The sequence below is a fragment of the Stylophora pistillata genome, chromosome 7 (genome assembly GCF_964205215.1).
Source record: "Stylophora pistillata chromosome 7, jaStyPist1.2, whole genome shotgun sequence".
Classification (NCBI taxonomy): Eukaryota; Metazoa; Cnidaria; class Anthozoa; order Scleractinia; family Pocilloporidae; genus Stylophora; species Stylophora pistillata.
The window spans coordinates 8,398,493-8,419,288 of NC_142525.1; the positions used below are offsets into that span (position 1 = coordinate 8,398,493).

General features: G+C 37.5%; 3 protein-coding genes across 3 annotated transcripts in view; 1 reads left to right on the forward strand and 2 right to left on the reverse strand.

The window, feature by feature from the left end:
* The window catches only part of LOC148726487 (neuronal pentraxin-1-like), a 71,145-nt gene that overhangs the window by 18,026 nt on the left and 32,323 nt on the right, over positions 1-20,796 (forward strand). The window lies entirely within an intron of this gene.
* LOC111346788 (uncharacterized) lies at positions 1,556-8,235 on the reverse strand. The gene is made up of 9 exons (XM_088729051.1): positions 8,054-8,235; positions 6,956-7,072; positions 6,323-6,507; positions 6,001-6,120; positions 5,255-5,331; positions 4,829-4,869; positions 4,398-4,494; positions 3,824-3,920; positions 1,556-2,845 (listed from the first exon to the last, which is right to left on the reverse strand). Exons 2-9 carry the CDS (start codon positions 7,002-7,004, stop codon positions 1,556-1,558), a joined length of 1,956 nt encoding a protein of 651 aa, XP_088585177.1. The 5' UTR covers positions 7,005-7,072; positions 8,054-8,235.
* On the reverse strand, positions 9,485-20,590 carry LOC148726490 (contactin-5-like). The gene is made up of 5 exons (XM_088729066.1): positions 20,306-20,590; positions 13,400-13,651; positions 12,009-12,281; positions 10,676-10,957; positions 9,485-9,837 (listed from the first exon to the last, which is right to left on the reverse strand). Exons 1-5 carry the CDS (start codon positions 20,397-20,399, stop codon positions 9,680-9,682), a joined length of 1,059 nt encoding a protein of 352 aa, XP_088585192.1. The 5' UTR covers positions 20,400-20,590; the 3' UTR covers positions 9,485-9,679.

Consider the following 20,796-nt stretch of genomic DNA (forward strand, 5'->3'; position numbering starts at 1 on the left):
TCCAGCTATCTATGCTTTATTACTTCCTTTACGTGTTAAGGAGCCTCAGTCCGTACTCAGCGTTATGTATGCTCTTAGTTTCGGATATGAGTCAGACCTCCCCTAAGCGAGCGTTTGTACACACAGCGCATGCCAGCTATCTTCCGGAGACGTGTAGAGGGCATGGCAAAGAGCCACAACTTCCTTGTACAAGATACAGCAATGCACCATTCTGATCAGATTGGGAGTGTAGGACGTACTCAGCCTCCTTGTAATCATAGATGAAATCTCCTGTGCTATCAAGAACATTTAAACACTTGCTTCCGAGATGCCGAAAGGAGATAAAGAGCAGAAAACAAAGCTGCCTTGATCCTTAGAATAGCTCTCTTTGGCTAACATATGCAGAATGAATCATTAGATTGGCATGTGGTCATATATGTTTCAAACTTCTCAAACACCTCCTTAGACAATGATAAGCGTAATAGCTAAGGCTATTATCATAAGAAGCAGTCAATGTAAAATAACATTTAAAGACTAATCAGCTCAATACCACCCATCTAATCAACGAATTGGAATAGACAACTCGATTACGAAAGAGAAGTAAGTCAGTAGTTGTGTCGAAAAACATGATACGAAAATAAGTGAGTGAAAAATTGCTTTGGAAATATGTTACATCTGGTTGCAAAGCGAGCGTAAGCTTGGGAAAGGAAAATACAATTATCAGAACGAGCGCGGTGCTACTGGATTTTCTTAATTCTTACCCTCTAACACTTAGGTTTATGGTTTCCTTAAAATATACAATTAGATTTGCCCACCTTAATCTTCTTCTCCTTTTGTCTCTTCTATTCTTTAAGACTTTTTCTGCACGTTTGCCTTTTTCCCCCTGAAGGTTGTCTGATCCGAACCAGCAACTTTGTAGCAATCGTTGGAGTAAACAAAACGAGTTTAGCTTATATAAGTTTATTGAAGCATTGTTTTAAGAGTGATTTAGAACAAGTTAATTATTTTTACCAAGGTAAATATTGATGGTGGCTTCAGAGATATCGACATGTATTAGTTTGTCGTCCATGCCGGTAACTATAAGTTCTTTACAGAGACGAACAAACAAATGGCATCTTCTTTCTCTACAATGCACTTAAAAAGATTAGGAAATATCACTTACACTTAGAAAAACACTGACAAATTTATCATGCATGTCTGACTTAATCAGCTATAACAATAATCTTAACAGCGATGCCTTTTTTTGTATCTTTTTGTCTCTATCAGCCTACAGTCGATAAGGAAAAAAGCACTCACGGGTGCAACAAGTGAATAAACGCTAACCTAAGTAGTGTAAAAGTAAAGTAAATAAGCAAGCTTTTTTTCAAGGAAACTTCCACTTAACCTCCATTTATAAACTTAAAAAATGATTATCATCGCTAAGGAAGCATTACAAATGTAAAATGAACATTACGCCTTAAAATCAGGAGCTACAAAAAAGTAAGCTTAAGGTTCTCGAAATCAAAACTACAAATTAATACTGAGTGATATGAGACTACAACATTGGAGGTTAAGCAGTTCTGGTATCATTCATGCCTCAGTCCTGCACAAGAGGAGTTCCTTCGGATGTCTCCTCGTCTTCCTCATTTCCGGTTTCATCTGTATCCACAGCCGTTAGTTGGTAATCATTATACTCTTGTACACCAACCTCTTCATCATAAAGTTCTACTGCATCACATTGGTCCTCCATATGTTTTCCACAGTAGTCTTGTTCATATTTAGTATTCTTAAGTTGGAAAGTCTTAAGTTCTTCTTCCCCTGTCTCCTTTACAGATTGTACTACTGCAGCACCTTGATCATCAGCATTAGTTTCAGGTTTGCTTGTTGTACCTTCTTCGACCTCTGGAGAGAAGGCGGAATCAATATGGCCTTCTCCTTCAATCAGGGAAGGGTATTCTAAGGAATCGACATCTTCTTCCCCGATTACGGGATGAGATTGTGAGGCATCAGGTCTGTTCACCTCAGTGGCAGGGGGGTGTGCTAAAGAGTTAGGATCTTCTGTTTCAATTACAGGAGGGCATGCTGTGGCTTCCAAACCTTCTTCTCCAATCAGAGAGGAGAATGCTGAGTTGCTGGAATTTTCCTTCTCAATGACAAGAAAGCATGTTGAACAATCAGGATTTTCCTCGTCAGTCACAATGGGGCCTGCCAGAGTACCAAGACCATTATCGTCCATCGCCAAATTAGATGGCAAAGGATCAATATCTTCTTCCTCGATCGCAAGAGGGCAATCAGAGCCATCGATATCTTCTCCCTCGCTCTCGCTGAGGTATAGTAAAGTATCACACTCGAAAAGGTACTCTGAGGCATCAGTACCTTTTTCATCGTTCTTAAAAAAGTGTGCTGCCCCACCCTCTTCTACTTTGATTGCGAGAGGGAAAGCTCTCGCACCATCTTCTGTTGCAGCCACGAATGGATACGCAGTAGCACCGTGTTCACCCACCTCACGGTCGGGTTTAGCTGCAGTTGCTGCTTCGTCTGCTACACAGACTCCGAAGGGTAGAGCTGTAGCACCGCCGTCTATTGCAACCACAAAAGGATGCGCAGTAGAACCATGATCACCCCCTTCACAGTCGGGATTTGCCGCAGCTGCTCCTTCGTCTCCTACGCTAATTGTGAGAGGGAAAGCTGTAGTACCATCGTCTATTGCAGCTCCAAAAGGATATCCAGAAGCACCATGTTCACCCCCTTCAAGGTTGAGATTTGCTGCAGCTGCTCCTTGCTCATCTGGTGCTGCATCTTCTCGGTTTGCAGCAGCTCCACGATCATCGATAAACTTATACTTATCGTGATCATACTTGTCCATGTTCACGATATCCACATATGTCTGTGATAAGGATTAAAAGGCAATCAGGAATTTAGTATGTTGAATAATCAGTGAGTTGATGACTGTCAACAATGAAACGACGAACAATCCAAATATGAATTATCTGATAAAGGTTAGATATCGATTGCAAAGACAGACACCGATTAACGTGCATGAATTGATAAAAAGTCGAAAACAGGTAAGGTCGACCTCTGTCTTCTAAACTCACTAAAATATCACTTTAACATCTCAATTAATTTTGAATACGTGAAAATCATTTATATGTACTGCGGTTTCATGAAATGTATGAAATTAAAACGATCCTCGCCGTAATGAAACCTACTTATGTAGTAGTGGAAATAATTATTACTGCGAGGATCGCTTTCATACGTTTCATGAAACCGCAGTACGCATATATGATTTTCATATATTCAAAATACTGATTTATATCCCTTTGATGGATTTAAGACGAACCAGCGTAATTACCAGCTCCCATTTGGCTTGTTAGCTCAGTTGGTAGGGCATTGCACCGGTATCGTAGAGCCTGAATTTTTTTCAGGCCTTATCTCCACTACTACATAAGTAGGGCTCATTAATGCGAGGATCGCTTTCATACACTTTAATATCTGTTCCATATTCGTCATTAATTATCGAATAAACAAGCCTTGACTGTGTTCTGGTCTGTTTTAAAGCACATAGTCGAGTGTTGTTTATCACTCCTTCTTTATCGTTTGCTTTATAAAAAAAAATAATCTGTCAAATTCCCAACGCATTACCCACTATTTTCAAAACAAATTTTAATATTCGAAGAAGCAAAAGTGTCTTAAGTATGTTCTATACTCTCGCAAAACATGCTAATTCCTACTAGAATAGTTCAAATAATCTGATTGGTTGAATAAGAGTTCAGCTGTCAAAAAATTTCAAACCATCAAAGTTCACCATCTGTAAGAGTTTACAAACTTAAAAGGTATTTTCTGAATAAGATGCTGTACGGCAAACCTTCGTTTTAAGATATGTATCCATTGTTTTGCAGAGGTTTACAAAATGTGGCCGAACGGCGATTTGATATTTCCAGCAGCTCAACATCACCGCGTATCTACAGAAAAACAGTGAAATTTTCTTACCGTAAGGATTAGAGATCAAAACTAGATACAATTATACTAGAAATGCTAATTTTACAAAAAAAGTTATTTACATTTTTACATAGGAGATGAAATAAAGCCCGTGATTGAAAACCCTTCTTATTCTAAATTTGACTCACCAACTTTGAACTATCTGAAGTGGATATTGTTTATCTCACTTTTAAAAGGTTTGGTTTGGTTTGTTTTCTTCGGTTTTATTGATAGGATAAACTTGTTAGGAAGGCTATTTATTCATTCTAAATAGATTTTAAGGTTCACGAAGTACTCATATCATCGCCACTGTCTTTATTACTTTTTCATCATCTGATAAAATTAATGCAAGCCACAACAAACCTGACTAGGATAGCTATCGTATCGCACTTTATTTATATAACGTTATATTTACTTTGTACAATCCATGTTCAGTATTACATAGAAGAAGCCGAGCTTACAAACTGTCTTCGATATGTTCAGGCTTTGGCAAACGGTAACCTCGTTGGATTTCTCTCATTGTTCTGGTTTCAGACCATCCTTCGTATGGAATGCCTCCTGTGGACAAATAATACTTTTTCTATTCACTAAAAGAGCTTAACTTATTGTTGCAGTTACTTCTATTCCAGAGTGATTTCATTGTCCAAAATCTATAGTCATCATCATCGAAAAAAAAAAAAAAAAAAATACAAAAAAAATGCAAGGAGAAAGGTTTTTAAATAATGCGGATAAATGCTTTATTCATCAGCGACATTGAGTATTGCCACTACTTGTCTATCATACAATGTTTTTGTATCTGCTCATGGTATAACCTTCAGTTGGTAATTGTGCAAACAATTTCGGCGAATATATTTTCTAAAAGTAAAGTAGTAAATAAGTGAACTGAGTATACCGATTGTGAAGATTTCAAACAGGACTATGCCATAAGACCACCTGTGGAAGAAATAGAGGGATGATGATTCATGTCAATTGGAGTAGAAAAATAATCTTTAACTCCGATACTTCAAATGTTTAAAAACATATTTATCGAGATATAAACAATGCCTTGAAGGTAAAAACTCCATAGTTATTCATTTCATCATTTATTCATCTTTTTATCCCTTTTTTTTTGCCTACTCAAGTTTTAAACGTTGCCTGTTAAACTTATTACTAATCTAATCTTATACGGCAGCTCTACCCTTAGACTCCCCGGCTCGACTTCTCCTAAAGACACTCTGATCAATAAAGCACTGATTATTCTAATCCCTTTAATTCGTTAAGGGAGCATCATAAACAGGTTGGCACTTAGAATACATATAATAGCAAATGCAGTACGTACACATCACTTTTGGTTGACAGCTGTTCCACATGACTAAAAAGAATCTCGGGTGCACTCCATTTGATTGGAATACATCCCTACATGAGTAGCCAAAATACTATAAGCTTTTGAAATCTCGGGAAACTTTAGTACAACTTAAAATATTTTGCATAAAGATTTAAAACCTTTTTCCCCAAAGTTGTGAGATGTTACGATAAATTCAAGAGCAGTACACGCGTTTGTAGGTTTTTTTTTTTTGGTACAAATCACGGGCTCCTTTTTCTTTACATCTCCTGGTTACCCTGCCCTTCGACATGTTCGAGTTTGTATTCTTGCACTTAAAAGAACATTACACACGTTTTTCTTATTTCCTGCGTTCACTCCTTAGGTACAGTGTACAATATGTTTTTGTTTGGATGAAAAGTTCGAGACGCTTAGAATGGGATTCCGATCGGGGAAACATGTTTTGCGTTAAAACTGTATAAAACGATGTAAGGTTCGTAAGGACAGTTCAAGTTTTGTTATGGGTCTCAAAAAAGAGAGCGTGCCTAGTTGACGTCATTAACTGGCATACGCTCATATTTCGTTTAATTTTTCCCAGTTTGAATCTTTCATACCAACAGCCCAACACATATCTCTCGCCTATACCTTAGATTTACATGCATCTATAGCAAGCTAACCTCACATTATGGTGTGTGATGAATTTGGCAATTTCAACAGTCAAATAACAACTCGCTGAGCAAGTGATTAAAAATTCTGAAAATTACCTTCTTAGCATTCCCTGGGCCGTATTTGAAATCTTGATAAGAGAGCCCAAAATCAGTCAACTTGCATACACGATGCTCATCGAGGAGGATGTTGCGAGCTGCAAGATCGCGATGAATTATCTGACATTGAAAAAAGGAAATAAATGATGCGAAGGGCCAGTAACGAAATAAATATAGAACAAGCAATTCACATCAAAGAAGAATAAAGAAAGCAAAGGTTTGTTTTAGACCATATTCGTGTAAGTTAGTGTTCCAATCTGCTTAATATTTTTAGTCGTATGGTGATCGATTTGCGAAATGCAAGAAGAGGATGAGCACTTACCCCTCTAGAGGCGAGAAAAGTCATACCATGTGCGATCTGTTTAGCGAACAACACCATGTCATATGTTGTCAAGTGGTCGACCCTTCCGACCCCACGATGATAGTGGTCGAAAACCCCCCTGGATTTCCTTAGATAACCCAGCAAGTCACCTCGCCACAGGTATTCCATGATAAGTATTGGCTGAGCTAAATAAGTTCAAAAAAGCGTTTGCAAATCATTATAAGCAAGGGAAGAAGAGAAGACGTTCCAAATTCTAAAAACGGTTCTGAATTGTACATGCTTAATTTAGTTATATATTAGGTTGCATCTGTTATTAACCAAAGAAGAGACAGAGGGGGAAAAAGAAAGGAATCAGGATAGAAATACGAAGACAGGGACACAGATGTGGCAGATAGAGAACTATGGACAGACAGAAAAACGGAAAGACATACAAATAAAAAAGGGAGATAAATAGAAAGAGACTTGTCATCCTAAATCGATGCTTTTATCACAATTAGCATGTAAATGTAACAACGCCAGAAAAAAAAAAAAACTGCATACAATTTGAACTAAATTTTACCAACGGTTCACCTTAGAGATGCCTTTATCCATACTGTGACTTAGCTGATTACAATCATAACAATAGCTGAGTACCTCCAACTGTAACACAGCCGATGAATTTAACGACATTTTCATGGCCCATCCTTCCAAACAGTTTCAATAAATCGATCTCTCTCAGCAGGGCCTGCCTTCCTTGCTCCCCAGAGATTGCTAAAAAACCACAGAAAAAAACAATGCAATGATGTATCTATAGAGACAATTTATTTTGTGGCTAACATACTCATCTACGACTGTTGTATATTTGGTGTTCAATAATCAACACGCGTTACATTGCATATGATCTACATATCTTAACAAAAACTCATTCACATTTGCAAAGAAAATAGTGGGTTGGTGTTTCTGTTCATTTGTATTGAACATGATATCTACTTAACTAGATTCATCGTCACCAAAAAAACAACAGCAACAACAACAAAAAACAAAACTGTTCTCTACTGTCCAAATGCTACGCAATCCTTTGTTTAATTTTATTATATTATAAATGACTTCGTCCAAGATTCATAGCAAGTCCAAGGAACTCTGTAGGTTCGTTACCATGATTTTCAGTTTTTTCCAAAGGAAGGAGACCGAAGGTCGAAGTGTCATAGTAAGTACTAGAACAGTTAGCAATTGTTCACCGTGCTCCATCTTTGTTCACTTATTTTGTTTTATTGTTTGGCTTGTTTGTTGTTATTGTCGCTGTTTTTTTTAATGGTTTCCTTTTTATTAATCTGTTTTGCTTCGCTTTTACGACCTATAACTGGTCCGAAATTTAATTTACGAAATAAGGTAGTACACCTTTACGTTAAGTCGTACTTGATATATATGTCATATGGGGACATTTGGCCTAAATGCTCTCTTGGCCTCTTTGAGGTCACATAACAAAGCTTTCCGTTAAACTTCTCTCAGAGGGTAAGTTCGCAAAATATTAGACGTCAGGAGGAATTTTCCTGCAAATATTTACCAACGACCTCCGCCGCACGTGGACAACACGTGATCGGAGATGGCATGAAAGTAAAGTAAGACTTAATCATTTTAGTATTTTCGGCCGTTATACGCTTTCATAACATAACTTATACACAGTGCGCGCTCGCATTGCTGAGGATAGTTCAATCAAGTTTCAATTAACGAAAGGTCTTAACATAAACTTACGTAGGCAGCACTTAGCAGCAACTGTACGATTACCAGGTCTGCCACGGGACCGACCCAATAGCGCTCGCCACACTGAGCCAAATGCCCCTCTGCCAATAGCCTCGCGAAGGTTTAGGCGGTCAACTGCAATCTCCCATCCATCTGTATTTGTATTCAGCTGACCCAACTCAACTTCATCATGCTCTTCACTGAATAAGTGCAGTTGAAAACACGACTCTAATTTAACTACGCTTGTTACCTATCTGTCAACCTCGTTCCCGGCTGGGAATAATGGAAACGAGGTTGACTTACCTGTCAGCTGTTGTATATCTGAGTCTAGTTTATTGTACTCTGTGTCTTCAAGTTTCAACTAAAGTTGCATTAATATTGTCTTGCTTTCTTATTTCATTGCATTTAATTGTATCATTATTTAAAAAGGCATCTATACGAGTATCTGTGAAAGAATTTATGTTAAGTGCGTCAGAAAGTTCCCATTTGCCTGTAAAAAAGTTGTTGAGATAGTGAAATTTGGATGCTACTTTACTAAACCCGTGACACGTTATCCCAGAACCAACGATTCAATTCTCAAAAAGCACTGAATGAACCTCGCACGCGGTATTTGGAGATAACCTGGTGCCGACTTGTTGTTTTGCATTTTAAGTCTTTTTAATATCATACTTCTTCCGTGCCTGCCTAATACGCGGAAAATGAATTACTAACCAACACCAACCGAAGTGCTGTCTACAAGTAGGGATCGGCCTATAATCGAATTATTAAGTAGTATTTCAAATTGGTCTACATGACTCCGGATGTTGCTTATTTCAACAGCAATTTTCTGAGTGGCGAAGACCCCCAAACTTTCACTCTTCCTTACAAGTATGCCACCCAGCATGCTGGTCAAGAATAAATAAAAAAAAAACAAACAAACAAATACTAAATAAGGTGTCAAAACAAGTCAAGGAAATATCAAACCAAAACAGAAAAACAACGACAACATTAACAACAACAAAAATTTCACAGCCATTTCATGAGAGCCGATTCGTAAAATGTAACTGCTTCGAAAGGAAAAACCTTTGTCGGCCTGTGTATTCATAATGATGACTATGATAAGTCTAAGCTGTGTATTCATTATCACGAATATAAAAGGTCCAAGCTGAAAAGCGACGTAACTTTCTCAGCGGTGGCGCTTAACAATTCTCTTCTCAGACTTCTTCAAGAGTTGGAAATTTCGGGTATAAACATATACTCAAACAGTAGGTATTCAACAAAGAAAATCTACTTACCTTGACCTGGTAGGCACCTCTTGCAAGACTATTGATGGAAGAAATCGCTTAATAGTGAGCAAGAATGACCTCTTTCACTCAGTCAAAACTTATGACTCGGTTCAGAAGTCACTTGCAACTTATATTAGACTTTGACTAAAACTAATAAGGAATAAGGTGGGTTGCTATGCTGACTATCTGAATATAATTTAAAACATTTTCTGTGATTTGGTTAACTAATGGGATTGCGGGGAGTAAAAAGTGGCCTTTGATGTCAGTTTTGGAAATGCAGAATGTGACCTGCTAAAAATAGCTCTCTTATAATCCTAAACAATGACATATAAAAGCCGCAATTTGCCGTTCCAAATCATTTTGTTTAGGTAACCTATGGCACCTCCGCAAAATTCCTTTTACCTGTCGCACGGCGCTTCACAATGTATGCCATAAGAGCCAGGAGGAAAACGACAGCAGCCACAGGTCCGCCAATGTAGTACCACTCCAGTGAGCTGCTGGAAGGAGCTTCCGCATCCGGTCTCGCCAATTCTCAGGGTAGAAAAGTAGAAGGGTAGAATTACTACTCTCTCTTTTGTCGTAACAACAACAACTTAACATTTATATAGCGCAAACTACTATATAGATAATTAGTCGCGCTTTACAATCAGTTAATGCGAGCTCGGACGTCAGAAGTCATCAGGCGTAATATGCAGCCACTTCAGTCCATGTATTGATCTCACCTTCCCTCCCCAATTTACCCTAGACTAGGCACTACACAAAGATAGACCACAACACCGGGCACTACGTTCCCTACTCTTTTCGAAGAGTGTGTCGGTTATTTAACGTCCCACAATTTCTAATACATATAAGAGCTTGTGAGACGGGACCTCCATTTATCGTCCCTATCCGAGAAGACTAGAAAATCTAACCATTTGCAGATATTATTATAAAGGCAGCACTTTCTTCTCAGTTATTTAAAGACCCTAAGTGTTGGTCCGGCCGGAGTCGAACTCTCGACCTCCCGCACAACAATCCAGCGCTATACCAGTTGAGCTAACCAGGAGGTTAGAGGCTATTTGACAGTCGTATTATTTACTGCTTGTGCTAAGGTGATGCAATCTGATGGCCTATGATACTCACTAAAGACTAATGTCCATCTTACGGCAGAAATGGAAACAGTCATAAGAAATATGAAGTAAACAGGCACCCGTAATACGATGTACGTCATCATGCCAAATTATATATTTATCTCCACGTTTGAAATGCTGCTACTGACTCTAATGATCTTAGTTTCAAGAAGATGGATAAACAACAATGGAAAAGTTTAGGAATATAAAAAGTCGAGGTTATAGTTTATACCGATGGCCTCACAGTCACAGCAACCTACCTTCTACATCCAATGTCACCGAAGAGCGAGCCACAGTTCCTAGCTGGTTACTTGCTTCACAAGAATATTCACCTCTGTCCCCTTCCACAACCTTAATGATAACAAGTCTGCTAGTTTTCTCATCTAATCGGGTTTCTATAACTGCTCGTTCTGTTAATGGCTCTCCGTCTTTTTTCCATGTTATGTTTACGGTTTCCTCGTTGACTTTGCAGGTCAGTACGAGGACTTCTCCCGTTGTAAGTGTTGAATGTGTCTCTGAAACAACTTGAGCAGAGGCTTTTCCTGCATTGGAAGAGAGAAAATCTATTCAAATACTAATGTCACATTGAAAATTACAACTGTAGTATCTACACAAAACAAACTAACAAACAAACGAAGAAACAATGATATGGAAACGAACCGATCAAGATGTGGCCTTTAAATAATATTCTTCGAACATTTCAATTGACTTAGTCTCAGTACGAGTTAAAAAGTTCCGCAAATCAACTCTGTGGATATAGATGCGGGAGAAATAAATATCCAAGGTAATTATTTCTCCCGCAAATCAACTCTGTGGATGTAGATGCGGGAGAAATAATTTTCGAAGGTAATTATTTCGAACATTTGATCGTCATTTTACCGCATATTATGTTCAGGAATGGAAGCAGTTTTTTTTTCGTTCACTACCTTGTTTATTGTCAAGATTGTTAATTTTTGTGTCACATGTAAAGATGGTCCTTTAGTTTCGCTTTCCTTTTCAAATTCTCCTGCTCTATCTTGAACTTCCTGGATCTCTCCGTCATAGGAACATCTTCGTTAAAGTGTTCCAGCTAAAATGTACAATACATATTTTGAAGTATTTCGTATTAATCAACAAACGAAAGCGCCATTACTTTTAGATTTTCTTTGGTTTTTTTAACCTTTCCAGATCTACTCAGTTGACTCAAATAGCGGATTCCTTTAGAGTCAAATAATTTGTTATAAATCTTATCCCTACGTAATGTAACAGGCTCAAGAACATTATTACTTAGGATTAATATCACTCGTATTGACTCTTGAGCATATTCAGACTTAAGATCCTTACCTCGATGACAATGAAACTTCAATAATAATTATACCTATTCCTTCTTTTGAACTCTCTGTCTGTACACCTGAGTTCATAATGGAAGTCGCGTGTAGTCCGTAAGCAGTATATATGTACAATCCTTGAGCTCCTAGTTCCCTCCTTCCTCACCACCACCGTCACCTTTAATTCATCTTTATCTTCATGTCTACATTCATCTCCAACATCTTTATCTTACTATTCATCATCGTGTTAATTAACAACATTACTTTTTTTTTTTATTGAACTTACCATAAACACGCAGTGTTGCAGACGAACTGGTCGTATTTTCTTTGTTTTTTGCTCTACACTTGTAAGTCCCCTCCATCCCTTTTGTGACACGTGGCAATTCCAGGAATGACGCTCCCTCTTGATCAATTTTATTGATACCAGGTTGTAGGCCACCATTATTAAAAAACCAGACTAATGTTGGTGTTGGAACACCTGTGGCTTTGCAACTAAAGTTTACAGGGTATCCTTCGGCAATAGATTGGTCTATTGGAGGCACAATGATCTGGGGAGAGACTTAAAGTGAAAAGATCACCAAGTTCAACAAAGGGTCGCATTGTCCATTTTAATGTAAAACTCCCCCCGGTTCGTTTCAAAGTAAAAGCAAACTACAATATTCTCAAACCTATTTTTAATACAAGCTATTTCGCAATCAGTTTTCTTCGCGTTTGATAAAGAAAGGTATAGCTGAACCCAATGTGACGTTAAAAATGGACTTTTTATTTGCCTAACATTTCCTATCTTAGCAAACGTACGGGGCGATACTAATTTTATTATCTATTCAATCATTTCTTCGTCCTTTTCTTATTGGTTAGTAGGTGTAATAGGTGTAATTTCAACAAGCGATGCTGCCATTTTCCAAGATTACGATTTTCTATAAAATCATAGTATACGTGTAATTCGATGTATAGCTCGGCAAAGATGGTAAAAAAAGAATTGCAAAAAGGTTTCAATTCCGTGAGAACATTACATCAAATATGTCATTGTATACACTCAAATTGTCTGTTGTAACAAAGGTACAAGTTCATAATGACGTCAGGATTGTTTTCATATATCTCTTTGTAATTTTGGTCGCTGATTTAGCAAATTCAAATTCGGTAAATATTTTTCATGGACGTTTTTAGAAAAATCGCTTTCCAAACCTCAATAATATATGCTTACTACATAATGATGCACCGATTGCCGCTTTGACAAACGATAACGACTACACTGTTACTAATTCTCATAGTGAACATGAAATCATGACTCCTCAGTCATTGATATTTATCAAACAATTCGATGAGGAGAGAAATTGGAAGGTCAATTCAAATCTTAAACAAACTTTTTATATTCAATGCCATGTCAAAATAATGGAGCGTTGAGATCCATACAGTCAAAATTCCTCGACACTCCAAAGAACAATCGGTTAAGGCTACCAAAAAACTATTGCATATCAGTTGACATGTACTCGCTCTTTAAATGTCATGATCATTTGATTTATTTCTTATCATTTTCACGAAGTAGATCTATAAGTGGCTTCAAGCCCTTAAATCTGATTTGGAGCCAAAGAATCGACCTTTTTTGTTACTTTAAAAATTAAATTGATAATAGAGTCCAGCTTTTCCTTTTTTTTTTTTTATAAATGACAACCATACCTCCCGCCACTTCAATCCAGAAAGTTGTCTCTTTGCTCCCTTCGCTGTTTTTGGCGCTGCACGTGTACTGGCCAGAGTCGTTCAGTCTCGCCCTAACAATCGTGAGAGCGTTGTTGTTACTGAGATTCGTCCCATTCCTAGTCCAGAGTACCTCAGGTGTAGGGATACCGCTTACAAAGCAATTGAATTGAAGCAATGAATTATATGCAACCGCCGACTGATTCTTGAGCAGAGGATTCATTGTGGGAGGACCTGGGCAGACAATTGAAAAACATAATTCAAAGTAAGTGATAGATGAAAAACAAAATAAACAGAAAAACGAAGAGAATAACTAAAAGAGTAAAAGTTAAATAAGATCAGTCTGACATTTGGTCCGAAAAGCTGCTTTCCTTCCCCTCTCAGTGTTTTAACTAGACGAGCATTGACCAGTGATTCCATAATTCAGTTGATCAATAATAATGGTGAGGACGGACCCTTGAGGGACGCCTACCATTACTTCTGAGTAGCTAGAACAGACACCGGACAACTTAACTTGCTGTCTTTGCCCCAAAAAATAGGAAGAAATCAAGTTTAATGTAGACGGAGAGAAGCCATACGCATTTAATCTAGCCAATAGGATGTTATGGCTAATAGAATCAAATGCTTTGGACTGGTCTCTACCACGGCTATAACTGTCTCCCTGTTGTCAAGGCTTCGTCTCCAGTCCTCAGACATCCTCAAGAGTGCGGTGCAACAATAGCGTTTCTTCAAGAACCCAGATAGATAAAAAAGAGATGTTCATGGAAAGCGCCGTACAGCTGGTCAAACATAACCTTCTCGCACACTTTAGATATGGCGGTAAGAATGGAAACAGGACGATAATTTTCTTTGTGGGTATCCTCATCCTTTTTAAATACCGGTGCCAAGTTCCCACTCTTCCATTCGGCTGGCCATGATTGGTTCATAATCAGATCTTTAATCAGCTGTGTTATCTCCTTCGCTAGGATGGGAGCAACGAGCATTAAGAGACGCGGTGAAATTCCATCTACGCCAACAGCCTTCCGGGGATTTAGATTGTCTAAGATTTCACGAACACAGCCGTAACTCACAGGCTGGAAGACAAACTGATCTAGCAGCATTTTGCTAGCGATTCGATTTACACTTGGATGATCGTTGAAATCATTTTCATGGTGATTTGTTGAAACTTCATTGTCGAAATAGCTATTAAATATTTCCACCACCTGGCTGGGTTCAGTCGTGACCACACCGTTCTCAACAAGAGTTATGTTACTTAGTTTATTTATGCCAGAATTAGGAAGAAGAGGCTTCATTTTCGTCCAAAATTCACCAGGATGTTTCGCTCCCGATGCCGCGTCGTAACAAAATTTACTTATTCCTTTGCGCCTAAGTGAAGTTATCTTATTACGCTGTAGCTCATAAGCAATCCATGTATTGTCCTTTGGGTTTTTCCTGTACCTTTTGAAAAGCCTGTTTCGCAGAGCAATTTCACGGTAAATTTGAGGTGTTATCCAAGGAAGCTGATTACCGCGGACCCATTCTTTCTTAATAGGTGCGTGCCGATCAAGAACGTCTTCAAACAATTCGCTCCAATGACCCATACATCATTCAGATCTGAGAAACAGTAAGCCGTCCCCGAAGGAATTTCAATTAGGTCCGCCAAGAACTTCTCGTGATCAAAATGCTTCATGCTGCGCTATTCAACAAAGCGTGGTTTTGGACGTGGAATTTTGTTTTTGCGTACAACAAACACCAAGTCGTGGTCGCTCAAACTAAGGTGCAAATTGCCTGAGGATACAAAGCGCTCATTGTTACTTGTAAGAATTACATCGAGAAAGCTCTTTGTTTTGTCAGCAACGCTTGTCGGTTTCGTGATTTTATCATTTAGCAAGGCAAAATCGATCACAAAAGTCGACCAGGTTTCTGTTTGCAGTCCGACCCTCAGCGATACTCACATACATATCTTGATTATAATCATCGAGTACTAACAGCTCCTTCCTGGTGTTATACATTGTTTCTGCAGCGGAGGATAGTGAGGTCATAAACTCCAGCTCATTGCATTTGCCTGGTGATCTATAACACGGAAACGACTGTTGTTATTGTCCTTAGGTTGCATCCAAGCAGATGGATTCCACTCCTTCAGGCTCTAGCCTCGCTCTCCTGTACACTGACAAATCAGCTCTTATGTAGGCAATATGACCACCTCCACCTTTTTTGCGATCTCTGCGAACAATCCGAAAACCCGGTTGGGCTAGGAGGAAAGTGGAAGTAGTAGCATCGATTTTAATCTCAGGGACAAATAAAATGTTAAACATGTTCCTTCTAAGCATCTCTTTCTTTTCATCTATTTTGTTTATCAGGCTGTTGATATTTAAATAAGCAGTTTTAAGATTGAACTTATAGTATTCCGTTATGTTGGCCTGGTACCAAGCAAGGGAATCTGACCCATTTTCGCTGACTTCGCTAAATATAGATGAGTTCCAAGCTTCACCATCGAGAGGATAGAGTATAATTGGCGAAGCAGAAAGAAGACTTGTATCCATAAGGTCTTCCGAAGCCAGTTGCGGAAGAGAACAGAGAGAACACAGCCAGTCCAGACCTGGATGGTCTAAATAATATTGGAAGCCGGTTCTAGACAATTGGAGACATTTCTCATGAGACCAGCACAAGCATTGTGAACACAAGATGGCGTCATGATTACTGCGTACCGCTTTACCACACTCCTTGCCCGGGAACTTCGGAACCGTACACTTATCTACAGGCCCAGGGTTGCTATGAATGTTTTTTTTGGACTTACAGAAACGAAAATAACTAAAACGACTGTTAATATTAGCTTTGAAATTCCAGGTTACACTTTTGAATACGTAGCCACACCATTGGCGTCAGGAGGCGTCGCGCTTTTTATCAATGAAGACCTTAATTACACAGTGCTTGAAAGGGTCTCTTGCGAGGCGTTTCAAGCATTGTGGATAGAAATTTCCCATGAGAAACAAAAAAATGTCATATGTGGAATAATTTATCGCCAACACAACTCCCCAGATCAATTCATTGAATATTTTAATGATACAATCGAAAAGCTGGCTTCCACTGGGAAAACACTTTATTTAATGGGTGACTTTAACCTATGTCTTTTAAAGACGGAATCATCTTCATATAGTCAGGATTTCCTACTGGCCCTACAAAGTTTTTATCTTGTTCCAACTATTGACAAACCAACACGCGTACGTAATAACTCAGCCTCTCTTATTGATAATATTTTCGTTAATAATCCTGATCAAGTTCTAATTAGTGGAAACATTATTACCGATGTCTCTGATCATTTTTCTCAATTTTGTATTTTGAAATCTAAGCGAGACAAACCTATCAAGAAAACAATTAAAAAACGCGACTTCTCTCAATTCTCCTATGAGGAATTTAAAAATGATTTGTCCGCGATCGACTGGGATGCTATTATTGCCTCAAAAACAAATAATATTGATGAACTATTCTCATCTTTCTACAGAAAATTAAATTCAGTCGTGAATAACCATGCGCCTGTTAAAATTTTATCCAAACGTAAAATTAAACAACTTGCAAAACCGTGGATAACAAAAGGAATAAGGACATCAATAAAAATAAAGAACAAGCTGTATGTTAATGGAATACATAGTAAATATAAATATTATAGAAATAAAATTACAAACCTTATTCGTTTGAGTAAAAAACGTTATTACTATGATTTCTTTGAGAAAAATACAAATAATATGAAAAAGACGTGGAAAGTAATAAATGAATTAATAAATAACCAAAGGACAAAAAGCAGAGTGTTAACGAAGCTGAAAGACCCAAGCAATAACAATCAAATAACACAAAATCCTTCCAGATTACCAAATATTCTAAATAAGCATTTTGCAAATGTTGGTAATTTACTAGCAAGTAAATTGCCAAAGAAAGATAACTATATGAGTTATCTTGGTAAATTGAAATCACCTGATTCTTCCTTCTTTTTCAAACCCATTACACCAGAAGAAGTTAAACAGGAAATATTATCCCTACCAAATAATAAATCCTGTGGCTTATACTCCTGCCCTACACAACTGCTTAAATCTTCTTGCAATATCATATCTCCAGTTCTTTCTTATATTTTCAATTTATCTGTTATCCTTGGTGTCTATCCTTCAAAACTTAAGATTTCTAAAATAACGCCAATATATAAAAGTGACGACGAGACCGACCCTTCAAACTATCGACCAATATCTCTTTTGTCTAATTTTAATAGGATTTTTGAAAAACTTTTGTACTTCCGGGTGAAGGAATTTATTGACAAAAACAACCTATTGTACTCCTCACAGTATGGCTTTCGCAAGTCACATTCCACAGAGCATGCAGTACTTGATATTGTCGAAGATATACTACGTAATATGGATAAACGGTACTTCTCATGCGGTGTCTTTATTGACCTGAAAAAGGCATTTGATACGGTCAATCATGAAATATTACTCGATAAATTGAACTTTTACGGTTTCCGTGGATTGATAAATGACTGGTTTCAATCATATTTAAAAAATAGAACACAAACAATTCAGATTGGAGAGCATTTATCAAAAAAACTTATCTCCCCCTGCGGTGTCCCCCAGGGATCAGTCCTTGGACCTCTTCTATTTTTACTTTACATAAATGACATTCACCTTTGTTCTGATAAACTAAAATTTTATCTCTTTGCGGATGATACTAATATACTTTATGCTGATAAGAATCTTAAGGCGATCGAGCAAACGGTTAATGTAGAGTTGAATAACGTACATGACTGGTTAACTACAAATAGGTTGACATTGAATACAAAAAAAATCAAATTTCTTAATTTTTCGTCCTCATCAGAAAAAAATGCATTTTTCTCCACAAATAGGTATTTTAGATTGTGAGACAAACCGAAGAATTAGTTTAGAGCAAAAAAGTTATATCAAATATCTAGGCGTTTTAATTGATCAAAATTTGTCATGGAAAAACCATGTTGACTCTGTTATCGTAAAAATAAGTAAAACAATAGGGATGATTGCAAAGCTGAGGTACTTCGTTCCCTCTACTATCCTTGTAAATATTTACAATTCATTAATTCTACCTTATATAACTTATGGACTCCTTGCCTGGGGCAATGCGTCAAATGCTTATTTAAACAAGATTTTAGTTCTTCAAAAGCGAGTTTTGCGCTTAATCTATTTCACCGATCGAAGAGAGCATGCCATCCCTTTATTTGCCAAAGCAAAAATTCTGCCTGTTACGTTCCTATATTATGAAGCCGTAAGTAAACTTATGTTTGACGTGCACAACCAGAGGGCTCCCATTAATATTTTGAAACTATTTACTAAAACATCTCATATTCATACCTACAATACTCGATCATCCAAATCGCAGCTCTTTAGTACAAAGTACTCTAGACTTAACCTACAAAAAAAGGCTTTCTCGCGTGTTGGTGTCAAAATTTGGAATAAGATACCGAAAGAATTCAAAACGTTATCAAAACATTCCTTTAATAAACAAATTAAAACGTCTTTATTTCAGATACTAGATAATGAAGATTCTTATCTTGATGTTGAAAAGATCTCCTCTAAACTTAAGGACTGCATAATTAAAACAAATTGATCCGATTGCTTTCAGTACTAATGTATTTGCTTCTATACTTTATTGAACAACTATTGATGTATTTGCCAGCTATGCTTCTTTTTATAATTTAACAATATCTAATTATTTAGTTTTTAATTTTCTTTATATATTGTAAATAATGTTTGTTGATGATTGACCCGCCTCGAATAGCAAATTTGCTATCTGCGGGTCAACATAATCGAAATTATTTTGTAAGAAAAAGAAAAATAAAGTGTGAAAAAGTGTGAAAGTGCAGAGCGTCAGTAGACTTATTTGATAGCTACTAGAGCCATTGGCAGAATAAGGTAATCTTGCATGTAGGTAGAAATTTCCACGATGCTTTCGATGTCAAGCATAGCTGTCGATGCCTAAATTAACAGCCGAACAGCATCGAAGTAGTTGATTCCAGCCATAAATCTTCCCTCTACTGGTGCTTTGGTAGTTAACGGACAGGTGATGGTGAATATCACTACTTGTGCATTGGTATGTCCATGCAGAGAGGCAAAGGAATATCAGCCATAGAAAGGCGTGACTGTCCGCCATCTTTGTCACGATGATTTTTAACGCCCCTCACCCTCTCCACTCTCCTTCCTTTTAACCGTTGCTCACCCCCTTGTTGCAAGTTTCTGTCTTTCCCTTTCTCTCCCCTGCTATTAACATTAATACATAATTTTCGCTTAGAAATACAAAGTACTTGCTCTCAAAAATCACACTAGTTCTGCAGGCAAATGCAAATATATATGATTTTATTTTCGAGTAGAGAAAAGTTGCCATTGTTTTGAATGATAAATAAAAATCTAGGTTCTAATCAGAAATATTAAAACTCGGGAAGCTATGATTTTCACTGAGAAAATACTAAGCGCTCACTTGCTAAAATAAAAAAAATTACCTTTGTTTAGCACGACAAAAATTAGTCAGCGCCCACCATGTTCAGTGTTTCGCAACGATAAATGGGAGGAGTGGAGTGGGGTAAGGTTTCTAAAGAAATTTTGGTGCTGCGTTAGTGAGAGTGTTTCGTCGATTGAGTTGATAAAGTAAATGGGTCACCGCAAAAATTGTCTAAGGTGACGTTTCGGGCGTTAGTCCATCGTCAGAGCTAACGCTTGAAACGTCAGCTTGTAAACCCTTTGTGGTGGTCAATTCACATTATCCACAGAGTTGATAAAACCAAGGTATCTTTAACAAAGAACTTGGAAGTTGATAAAAGGCCAGTTAAGGGATATCTGTGCAGCATTTTCAACCTGCGCACGAGAAATTCTTTACTTTCCCCTTATATATGAAACCACTTACATTTACAAGGCCGGTATTCCTGAGTTCTTGTGCAGTTGAATTCTGAAAGTAAGATATTTGATATTTTTCTAAACCATAGTCGGTAATAGTTCATGCTTAATTGTCAATCTATTGCGCATTGTGTAATGCCATTGACTTTAATCGTAGTCTATATTGCAATGTTATCATAGTTGTTTTTATTACTGTCAGTTTACTTTTATTTGTAATTTCAGCTTTTTAAACTATTGTAAGTTTACACTTCATTGTAAGTTTAGCTTTTTAACCTTTTTACTTGGTTTTTTAATCTTGTAAGCGCATTTGAACATTTTATGGAATTTGCGCACCATTAAAGTCCTATTATTATTCGTATCAAAAGAGATTTCTTAAGACGTAAAACTGTAAAAACGAACGATAAAATCCGACGTTTCGGAGCAGTCATAACTCCATTAGCAAGGAAAAAATAAGAGATCACGCAAATTGCAACATATAAAGCGTTTTTGGCGCGAAGAATT

Coding starts and splice junctions, on each gene's coding strand:
- LOC111346788 (XM_088729051.1), bottom strand. CDS start 7,004: ATGGGCCATGAAAATGTCGTTAAATTCATCGGCTGTGTTACAGTTGGA. Junction 4,870..5,254: donor CTGTCAACCAAAAGTGATGT/GTACGTACTGCA, acceptor TTTCTTCCACAG/GTGGTCTTATGGCATAGTCC. Junction 4,495..4,828: donor GTTTGAAATCTTCACAATCG/GTATACTCAGTT, acceptor ATTTGTCCACAG/GAGGCATTCCATACGAAGGA.
- LOC148726490 (XM_088729066.1), bottom strand. CDS start 20,399: ATGAACTATTACCGACTATGGTTTAGAAAAATATCAAATATCTTACTT. Junction 13,652..20,305: donor GGAATACCGGCCTTGTAAAT/GTAAGTGGTTTC, acceptor TTGTCTGCCCAG/GTCCTCCCACAATGAATCCT. Junction 9,838..10,675: donor GGTGACATTGGATGTAGAAG/GTAGGTTGCTGT, acceptor TTCTACCCTGAG/AATTGGCGAGACCGGATGCG.